The 11,354-nt window shown below is 42.1% G+C and overlaps 1 protein-coding gene across 1 annotated transcript; it reads left to right on the forward strand.

Annotated features, from left to right (window-relative positions):
• Window positions 1–432: 432 nt before the first annotated feature.
• Window positions 433–11,354, forward strand: AKIRIN1 (akirin 1). Its single transcript, XM_025912628.2, has 5 exons — window positions 433–776; window positions 5,295–5,435; window positions 7,749–7,883; window positions 9,089–9,160; window positions 9,821–11,354. Exons 1-5 carry the CDS (start codon window positions 557–559, stop codon window positions 9,829–9,831), a joined length of 579 nt encoding a protein of 192 aa, XP_025768413.1. The 5' UTR covers window positions 433–556; the 3' UTR covers window positions 9,832–11,354.

The following is an 11,354-nucleotide window of genomic DNA, read 5'->3' on the forward strand; positions in this document are numbered from 1 at the left end:
AAGGCCCCTCTCTTCCATTATGGGGACCAGAGCGGCCTAGATAGGTTTAAGTAGAAGGACGTTTACCGGACTCGGAGACACCCGACCCCCGCGCCCTCTCACCGGCCACTCCGAGCTCTCCCCTCCCCCACGCCCCTGCCGCGCAGGTGCGAAGAGCTAAGGGGCCACCCCGGCGCGACGGCTCGAGGAACTGTGGGGGGACGCCGGGTGGGGGTGGGGGATGATGGGACCCCGCGAGGGGCGGAGGCGGGGGCGGGGGCCTTCCCGAGGTTGCTTGGCGACCCGGCTCTCCGCCCAGACTGTTCCATTTCCTCAGCGGGAGGCGCCGGGGGCCGGAACGTGGCTGACGGGCCTCCCAGAGCGGACCTCTTCCGGCTTTTCCCCCTCTGCCGGGCGGTGGCCAGGGCCCGTGACGTCACAGGAGGCGGGGCCAGCGCCGCTGCCGGGTGCTGAAGGCGCCATTGGAGCCGGCTTGGCTTGCGAGCTCCGCTGAGGAGCCGGAGGTTGGCCTGCAGTTGCCTCCGCGTCCGCTCCTGGTCCCTGGCCCCTCGGCGGCATGGCGTGCGGGGCGACGTTGAAGCGGCCCATGGAGTTCGAGGCGGCGCTGCTGAGCCCTGGTTCCCCGAAGCGGAGGCGCTGCGCCCCTCTGCCCGGCCCCACTCCGGGCCTCAGGCCCCCGGACGCCGAGCCGCCGCCGCTGCTCCAGACGCAGACCCCACCGCCGACTCTGCAGCAGCCCGCCCCGCCCGGGAGCGAGCGGCGCCTTCCAACACCGGGTAACCTGCGCTGCGGGCTTGGCAGGAAGCCAGGCCCAGGCATTTTTTTGGGGGGGGGGCGGCTCTGGGCGCTGGGCTCATTCACCCACAGACCCCCTCTTTGCCCTCGGAAACGGGAACTGGGGTGCGCTGGGCCTTGTCGCTTCCGGGGATGGGAGACATCCGGGAGGGGTGGTGGGGCCACAGTGTCCGTTTTCGGTTTTCCTGGGGCTGGAGAGACTAGAGGGGTGGGCAGAGGAAGATGGGGATATCCCTGGCCGCTCTGGGCCCTTCCCGTGCGCGAAGCCCCTCCTGCCTTCGCTGCCCGGGCCTGCACAGAGCCGCCCAGCAGATCCAGTGGGCCATGGAAAATGGGATTCTCCTCACGAAGCCGGCCTTGAGGGTGGGGGTTGGGGGCGGGTTCCTGGGAAGGGGCCTGAGTGCGTGCTGTTCACTGTACTGTAGCTTGGAGGGAGACCTGATTTCCTGAAGTCTTTAGGGACCGGAGGCCGTCGCAGAAGTCATGGAATCCGATTTGAACCTATTTCTAAGGGACTGGCCGTGTTTTTTCTAATTGTATGGCTATTGTCTTGTACCATATGTGGCTTGAAATCGGCAGGTCGTTAACTAGAATGTTTGAGAATCCTTAAACATACAGAGATTCCAGAAGCAGGAATTCAACTATCCCTAACAGGCTCTCTTTCAGTCAGGATTCCACATTGGCCAGGGAAAGGGAAGAGCTAGTGTGACTGTAAAGTTAGGACAACCCCTCTCCTCCCCCGCCCCCCCCCCACCATTGTGCAGGAATAGAGGGGAAAGTGCATCAGAATTAATATGTAGCAGTTTTAAAGGGCTCCCGGAGATGGGGGAGGGTCCTCAGAACTGGACTTGAGCAAAGTGATTTCTTTATGTGTGTTTTTCTATTCCTCAAGCATGAGCAAAACCTTAGGACCGCCTTAATATCATTCTTTCCTTACCCCTTTTCAGTTACCGATGCCTTTGGGCTTTATTTCCTTTTTCCTCTGCATCTCCATAATGCAGATTTCAGGCCCTCATCCTCTCACAAGATTCCTGCAGTTGCCAGGCAAGCTCTCCTAGACACTGCATCTCTCTCACGTTCACCTTTCTTTATCCTGGCATTCAAAGGATTTATCAGCTATGTCTTACCTAGACTTCAACACTTTTTTTTTTTTCCAAACTATGCTTTTGCTCTGTTTTAAGTCTTCCATCCATTACCTGACTATCGTTGCCCCACAAGGAACTCTGTTACACTTTAAATTCCCTGATCACTTACTATTTGGAAAGCCCTATGTACTGAAGGAGATAATGTTTGCAAAAGTTTTTTTGTGAAGAGTCCTTCAAAATCAGGGGACAAAAATGCCCACTTGAAGTGATATTTTTTGTTCTGCTGTTCCTACAGACACCAAGAATAGTCTGGATTTCTCTTCTGCAAAATAGAATTAATTTCTGGGTCTCTCTTCTGCAAAATAGAATTAATACTTGCCCTGTCTTCATGGATCTTATGCAAATATCTTATTTCTTCTAATACTACCCTTTAGACTAATTCTCCTGTAGTTCACATTACAGCAACTGTTTAGTAAATGATTATGGAATGCCTTTGGAAGCTTCAGTGTTGCAGAGTGCAGTAATGGGAGTCCATTTTTATCTTAAATTTTAGTTTTGGATAGATCATGCAAACTACCTTCTTGGCAATTTATATTAAAATATCTTACTTAAAATATTTATTTGCAAAGATTGATCAGTTAAATTCCTTAATGCTCATTGGAGTATGGTTCTGTCATGAAAGAAAGTATGAATGATTGATTATATGATGCTTTGGCTTAAGTGAAAGATGCCTTCTGGACTGAAAAGGAAGAATGGGGGGAGGAAATTTTAAGTTTTTATTTATTTATTTTGAGAGAGAGAGACAGCAAGTGAGGGAGGGGCAGAGAGAGAGAGAGGGAGAGAGAATCCCAAGCAGGCTCCTCACTGTCAGCATGAAGCCTGATGTGGGGCTTGAACTCAAGAACAGTGAGATCATGACCTGAGCCAAAACCAAGAGTTGGACCCTTAACTGACTGAGCTACCCAGGCACTCCTGCTTCACTTTAAAGAAAAGATAAGTGTCATAGCACTTTTTGTGGAAAAGGCACATAAAATTAAGTCTTTTATTGCTTAAATGAGCTAGGTGGATACCAGACATAGGAGGGTGTTGCTAACCTGTAAACATGGAGTGAGTCTAGGTGCAGAGCAATTAATTGATCAAGACTTGAGAGTTGGAGAGTAAATATCCAGATTGAGGTAGCATTTTAGTTGGGTCTTTTTTTTAATGTTTATTCATTTTTGAGAGAGAGACCGAGCATGAGCGGGGGAGGAACAGAGAGAGGGACACAGAATCCAAAGCAGGCAGGCTCCAGGCTCTGAGCTCTCAGCACAGAGCCCAATGGGGACTTGAACCCGCAAGCCTTAAGATCATGACCTGAGCTGAGGTTGGACGCTCAACCGACTGAGCCACCCAGGCGCCCCTCAGCTGGGTCTTGAATAATGTTGGGAAAAGAAAGATACCCACATTTCAAACAAAGGGAAACTGAGCAAAGGCCAGAAAACGTACAAATTAAGGATAATGTAATGCAACTGGGTTATAGTGGGAGATGGAACTGGAAACATAACTTGGGGCCAAGTCTGGGAAGGCATGGAGTTCCATGATAAGAGTTTGGATTTTGGTCTGTAGCAGCTAGGAATCACTGTAGAATTTTGAGGATGGGCTTAGTCTGATATAACCTGGAAGCATAACCTCAAATAATAATAGGAGGCAAGAATTAAAGTTAACTATCCACTTTTTTTTTTTTTTTTTTTAATGTTTATGTATTTTGAGAGAGAGAGAGAGGGAGGGAGAGAGAATCCCAAGCAGGTCCTGTGCTGTCAACACAGCCCACTGCAGGCTCGATCTCATGAACTGTGACATCATGACCTGAGCCAAAATCAGCAGTCTGATGCTTAACTGACTAAGCCACCCAGATGTCCCTAAAGTTAACCATCTGCTGTTAAAAAGAAGTTTGCATTTTCTTTTTTTTTTAAGTGGCCTTCTTGGAGAGAAAATCACATCTACTTCCTTATTTTTCTTCTCTGCATGCCATGTTTCAATTCTTGGATATGCTAGTCCTTTAACCAGCCTAAAAGTTGTATCTTTCCATTTCTTCACTTCGCCATACAGGAGGCACTTAGAGGTTTATCAAAGACCTTCTGTTCTCATGAGCATTGTCCTCATACTTGTCCTTTCTTGTTTCAAGTCTTCACAGTTCCTTACATCCTTGTATTGAATCTGGCAAGTATATGCTAGAGAATAATACGTTCTAAAGATGAAGTGAAATCTTAATAAATTCAGGGGACTTAAAATATGAACTTCATAGCATTTTTAAAGGAAAGTTTTGCTAATCCTACATTGTGTGTTTAGGCTGAGGGTTAGTGAATTTAGCCGCATGTAGAGCTACTTTAATTTTGTGTCAATTCCTGGGCTGTATGTACTGTCACTTGTTATTAGAAGATTATTAAAATCTTTGATTTTGATTTTCAAAACTTTATCAGGTAGGCATTTAACATTTATATTGAAGAACTAGGCTAAAGATCCTGAATGACTTTTCCAAGGTCATAGTCACATAGCTAGGAAGAAGCAAAATGGCATTATTAACACTTAATCTCATTTAAAAAATAAAACTATAGCAGAGTATACATTAGAATAACATGAGTAGGGTGGCGATATGATTTTCTGGGTTTTGTGTTTGATAAAGAGGCTTTATTATCTGGAAAGTGGATACATATTCTACCACAAAAACGAAAAACTTGAAAACCACCTCCTTCCAGACTCTTTGTTGTCTCTAGGAATGTACTTGAAAGTGAATTTGTGTGTCCTGGATTCCCTTCAATAGCATTAGCAAATTTGGTTCAGGACTGCTTTGACTCAGAACAGTAATCTGAATCCTATCAAATATTGCCTCCTAGGATCAGAAAGTTCTTTTCTAAGCCCTGATCATCAATTCCAAGCAGTACATCTCAGGTCTTCCCATGGTCTGTGTCTGGGATTTCTGGTGTCCTCTCACCCAAAGATCTTGAGTCCCAATTGGGGCAAGAGTTTCATCTTTAGAAGGCCTGTGTAAGAGAATCCCCCTAATATGCTAGTTTGTAAAATTGTGCAGCTTAATGGAGATGAAAAGTAGCTCCTTGTTAGGTGAAGGATGAGTTTTTTTTTTATTTTGCTGTAAGTTGTACTCATTAATCCTAAAGCAAACAGCAGATCTGGTCTTCACTGTCACAGGAAGACAAGCAAAGGGAACTATCTGGGAGCCTTATGCTAAAATAGCTGCTCTTCTGTGTATTGTTAAAATAGCAGTAAGAGGGCATACTGTGGGAGTTCTAGGAGGAGTACTTTATTCAGTATCGACATTTTTCTTGCTAATATTAATAACATGGGGGAAGAGACAAGAAGTTTGAAGAAATGGCACAATAAAGTGAATGCTCAAAAAGTGTGTTTCTTTTTTCTTAGAACAAATTTTTCAGAACATAAAACAAGAATATAGTCGTTATCAGAGGTGGAGACAATTAGAAGTTGTTCTTAATCAGAGTGAAGCTTGTACTTCGGAAAGTCAGCCTCATTCTACAGCACTCACAGCACCTAGTTCTCCAGGTAAGCGAGTATTAATGTGGACAGACCATTTAAGAGTTTGTAAATGGGAAAAAAACCGGTAAATGCTACTTCAAATGATGGTTTCCTAATCCAGAATTGATTTCATCTAAAGCAATAAAATTGGTACAGTGTATGCACTATATTACTACTTATAAATAGTTTTGAAACCACAGAGTCATGAAATTGGAAAAAAACCTTAGGTTGATTTGGTTTGGCTTCTTTCATCCACCCAGTGCAGAAGTACCCTCTGTAACTGCAGTGTCTAATATCATAGTCATTACATGAGCCACATGTGGCTGTTTTAGATTTTAGTTAATTAAAATTTAATAAAATTTTATCATGTAGTTTTCTTGGATGCAGTAGCCACATTTCAAGTGCCGAGTAGCCACATGTAGTTCTAGTATTAGCACAACTATGGGACATTTCCATCACTGCACAAGTTTGTGTGACAGCACTGCCCTATAACATTGACAGGTGGTCAGAGAGGATGTGCTCAAAAATAGAATCTCAGGGTTGGAGAATCTTCATGGTCACATAGTTCAACCATCAGTCTTGCCTGCCATATCCCTGCAAATAGTTAACAGGCTAGTGTTCAAACATCTCCATTGGTGGTAAACTCTGTCCTTTTAACAGTAAAGGAGTTTTTCCTCACAAAGTATTCTACTTTTTAATAGTTCTGAGAGTTAAAGATTACCTTTATTAAAAATCGTCTCCTTACAGAACACAAATTGTGTTGACCAGGACCTAGGGAGAGAGAGGAATAAGAGGGGAAAAGCTTAATAGGTAAGGGGTGTTTCTTTCGTGTGGTGGAAATAGTTAGAAACTAGATAAATGTTGTCCCAGAATTATTACTAAATGACACTGAATTGTTCACTTTAAAATGGTTCATTTTATGTGAATTTCACCTCAAATAATTTTTGTCTTATAACCCAAAGGTTCTCAGAACACCCTTTTAAATTGCTCTTGTACATTCATGAGTGGCAGAATTTTCTTTTTCTTTTTTTGAATGTTTAATTATTTTTGAGAGAGACAGAGAGGGTGCAAGCCGGGGAGGGGCAGAGAGAGAGGGAGACACAGAATCTGAAGTAGGCTCAGGCTCTGAGCTGTCAGCACAGAACCTGACGTGGGGCTCAAACCCACAAACTCCAAGATCATGACTTGAACCAAAGTTGGACGTTCAATGGACTGAGCTACCCAGGTGCCCCATGAGTGGTAGACCTTTCAGTGGTAATAGTTAGCAGGTCTGTCTTTAATTTTCTTTTGAGATTTTAGTAATAGAATTTTGAAGTAATAGACTATGTTATGGGTGCAGAAAAACAATACAGTGATGCCTGGGTAGAACTTTTGGTCAGGTTTCATTTGTAGAGAAGAAATTTTGGTTTTGGTTTAAGTAAAAACGACTTGTTTCAGAGTGTTAAATGGCTCATAGATTAAGTGGGCTGAAGAAACTGATTCTAGGCAAAACTCATAACTGGGCTACCAAAGGAGCTGCTGTTTTTCCCAGGATCAGGAACCCAATTTCCATGTTTTCTAGCATTCCAGTGGATGTTTTGGTTTCTAACTCCATCTTAAGAACATTTCACTCTTCTCTTCCTAGATTCAAAAGGGATCAAGGATGAGATATATAGTGCTTAACTGTCTCCTTCATTCATACGTCAGTGATTTTGCTAACATTTTTTCATAGTGGGCAAGTCACTTGGTCTCCTAAGCATCAGACTCCTAGCCATTTCTTTTCAGAGTCACCTGTAGAACTTAAAAGGTAGCCAGGCCCTAACCCAGAATTAAATCAGAACGTGTATCTTTTTGTAAATTCTATAGGTAATTATGATGCACTGCCTCACTTAAACAGAGGTGTAGATAATCTCCAAGGGTTTGGGTAACTCTGTGAATCTGCTTTCTCTAATCCAGAGTAGAGGCTTTATATCAACTTTTCGTTCTTGTTCTTTACCAAGTGAGCATTGAGTATGGGCTTACATTGTTCCTCCTGCTTCTCAATTTACCTTTGGCCTTACTTTGTAAAACTAATGGCAGAAGTTCAGAGAATTTTATGAAAATATTCCATGTAGAGTTGTGAAAAATAACGTTTTTCTAAACAGTTTTTGTACCTTAGGACTGTTTGCATAAAGTTATTCATTCTGAGCCTTAGAACTAGAGTGTACTGTTGAGACTGGATTTGTCTTGGGGCACCCAGCTGGTCAGTCGGTAGAGCATGCAACTTTTATTCTCGGGGTTGAGTTTGAGCTTCACATTGGGTGTAGAGATTACTTAAAATCTTACAAAAAAGAAACAAAACTAGGTTTGTCTTTTGGCCAGGTACCTCCTGGATGAAGAAGGACCAGCCCACTTTTACCCTCCGACAAGTTGGAATAATATGTGAGCGTCTCTTAAAAGACTACGAAGATAAAATTCGGGAGGAGTATGAGCAAATCCTCAATACCAAACTAGCAGGTAGGCTGAGGTAGCGGCTATGCCATTGTTAATAGGGTTCAGTAAATAAGGTTTAGTTAAATGGTAACTTAGAGAAAGAGCTGGACCTCATGTAAGAAGGTTTAATGAGTTGTGAATATTGTTACTCTCTGGTGATTCTAAACATTTCATTTATACTTTTATGGAAAGGCTTTTCATTTATATTTCTGAAATGAGATAAACTAAGCTTTTCTTTTGAAAATTTTCCATGTAAATAAAGGTGTTAAGTAGATTATTTGGGTTAACCTCCTTACAGGTGGTTGGGAGGAGTGGAGTATAGTCCGTATATTCAGACTTCTGGTGGGAGTCACTTGGTGGATGTGGGAAGTCAGACATCCTGTGATTCCGAGGTACATTAGAGTGAAGTTTGGAAAGCACAGCTCAGGTTAGAACAAAGGAGTTGATAGTGATGTCAACAAGTAGAGCCTTTTGTGAAAGGAAGATCTGAATCAGGAATACAAAGTAATACCCATGTAGTGAAAGGGGACAATGTTGTGATCAGAGAGGTTTTAGGCAACAACTTCTTCCTGTAACAGTATTATTTCCTAATCTGGTGACCTATACCACATGGTTCCTCAGAATGTTAGAAACTTTGCCTTATATTGAGAACTGTTAAACCAACTGTTGGTTTAACAACAAAGTTAAATGGGTTTCTTTATAGTTGAACTTCTTTGATCCTTTAATATACTAATAATGTATATTAGAAGCAGCTCCAATATATCATTTCCCTTCTGCCCTCACCCCCAAATCGTTCAGTTGACTCTGAGTCACTTCTCTGTTCATGGAGTTCCCCTTTATTTTTTTTAATTAAATTAATTCATTTTTAAAAGTTTATTTTATATTTTTGAGAGAGCACATGCATAAGCAGCAGAGGAGCAGAGAGAATCCCAAGCAGTCTCCATGCGGTCAGTGTGGAGCCTGACATGGGACTCTATCTCACAAACTGAGATCATGACCTGAGTTGAAATCAAGAGTCGGACTATTATAGATGATTAGTGACCAAATGTAGGAGCCAGAGATTTGGCTCTGGGATCTAAGAGGAAGTAAAACACCTCAGTGGCTGTTACAAAGGAGAGTCTGAGAGTAGATAACTTAAACTGGGAAGCTAGCTGTGATCCTGACATTTGATTCTTGAAAAACCAGGGGAAAATTTATTGTTATAGTATATACTGTCTTTCCCCTTACAGAACAATATGAATCTTTTGTGAAATTCACACATGATCAGATTATGCGACGATATGGGACAAGGCCAACAAGCTGTAAGTATTGTCAAGTTTTTCTTTGAATTTTCCAAGACTTCCAGGAGCAAGATCTTGATACTGAATACCTTGTCTCCTGAGAGCAAAACCCCTGTGAAGCTAAATATTAACTAACATTAAAAAAGAAAATGTCTAGCACTGTGTAAAGCCCTTTAAATCCTCATGGAGTTTATTTAATATACAGTAAGGGAGGAACTGTCATTAGCCCCATTTTATAGGTAAGGATAACACTTAAAGAGGTTAAATAATTTGTTCAAGCTCATAAAGCTAGTAGTTCAGCCAGGATTGAAACCTAGGTAGTCTCACTGCAATGCCAATCTGTGTGTTACCTGGCTTTTCCTGAAGAAAGATAGTTTGAATTGTTAATTTATGGAAGTTAGTTCCTTAAGGTAGCTTATCAAGTGTGTGGTGTGGTCAGAATTTCTTAATTCTAGACATCTTGGAACTACTGGTTACTCAAAGCATAAAGTAATAAATAGCTGTATATCTAAACTGAAGCTGAGTCAGGTTTCTTAAATTCTGGAAAACTTAGGACCTTTTAAGTGTTGACTTGTGTCTTCGTGCCGTTTATCACATTTCCCATTGGTTAATATTTTTAAAAAGCATGACACTATATTTTTAGTTTTCTTAAACTCTTTTGTTTTTATTCCTAATTTATAGATGTGTCCTGAAGCTTTCTTGCATATCTGGGTACCAGGTTTGACCTCAAGAGATGGCTGCTGTACACTTTTTGCAACTGGTTTGGTATCACATTTCAGCTCCAACTTTGCATCCTGAGAACACTTAAACGTTTCTGCAGGTCCATTTTATACAACTTGAAAGACCTTAAAACTTTCTGGTTGCCACAAGCATATCTTTCTTTTCTGCTCATCCAATAAACAGCTGTGCCCTACTGTGATAGATTTTCCAAACAAAAATACCTGGAGCAGCAGTTTAGCAAAATATGCCCTCACTGGCACTCAGCAAATGGAGATTCCCCAAGCACAGTTCTGTAAGAAGTGTGTGTGTGAGTGTGTGTGAGTGTGTGTGTGTGTGTGTGTGTGTGTGTGTGTATTTTAAGTTATTATTTGTATTGTGCAAATTTTTTTGATCTTGGGGATTCTGGCTGTGAATTTGATGCACGACAATTATGGTTAAAAACATTTGCTTGGTCTACAGAAGATCATTAATGTTTTGTGACCATATAAGTTGTAATGGTGGATTGTTTTATGTGTAGGTATTATTGTTAAATACAGGGACTGTTTCCAGGCACAGAATATGAATCATAAGTTAGGATGGACATTAGATGTGATTATGATGACATAGCAAAGGTCTGTGGTCCTAGGTCTACAAATGCGTGGTGAGGAATTAGGACAAACTGGAGACGGGCCGTTTGACATGTGGACTCTGCCCAGCCGTGTTGAAAAATATTGACTCCAAGCCTTAAAATACCCACATGGAGTCTGTGCTCACCTCATTCACACAGAGAGCTCCCTGGACACTGAACCTCTAAAAAGAAAAAGTCTCCCCTGGAGCAGGAGCATCAGGGTTTTCTTGGGAGCACGACACAGGTGAGCACGGGGCTGGGCCAGCCCCTGGTGGCACTGCTACTTGGGAGGAGCCGCTTCGCCTTTGAATCGGTTATTACAAACAGAATTAGGATCCTTTGGTCAGGTTCCCCCAAATTCTTTTTAGGAGGTGACCACGTTCAACTGCTTGAGCTTTGTTTTGGCAACCCCCTGCCCAAAGTTGCTTACAGACTGTTCTTCACCTTGTTCCGAGACCGAGGAACAGAAAGTAGCCTCTGTTTTGAGGAGGTGGAAGTTAAGTATACATTTATTTTTTACTGTGACTTGTTCAGGACCACATTTTACAAAATGCCTTGTTTCCTTTATCATTGTTTCTGGAAAGGAGAGTTCTATTAAGATTGTTTTAGTTTGAATATAGAATAGTTTTATTAATTAGGGCTTATTTTGAAAAATTCTGAGTTTAATTCAAATGTACGCCAGTACCTTCCAAAGTAAGGTAATATTCAGAGACAGTCGTTCTGATCAGATGGCTTAGAGAAATTCTGGAATATTCATATTCGAAGATTCCTTATTAATGAATGTCTTTGACTTAAATCTAACCAAAAATTGCAACATTATTCTTTGTACATTTTCATTATATAGTGTTAACAAGCTTAGTTGCAAACAAATAAAATACTTAAGCTATT

This window comes from Puma concolor, chromosome C1 (genome assembly GCF_028749965.1).
Source record: "Puma concolor isolate L17-30 chromosome C1, mPumCon1.1.hap2, whole genome shotgun sequence".
NCBI classification, from domain to species: domain Eukaryota; kingdom Metazoa; phylum Chordata; class Mammalia; order Carnivora; family Felidae; genus Puma; species Puma concolor.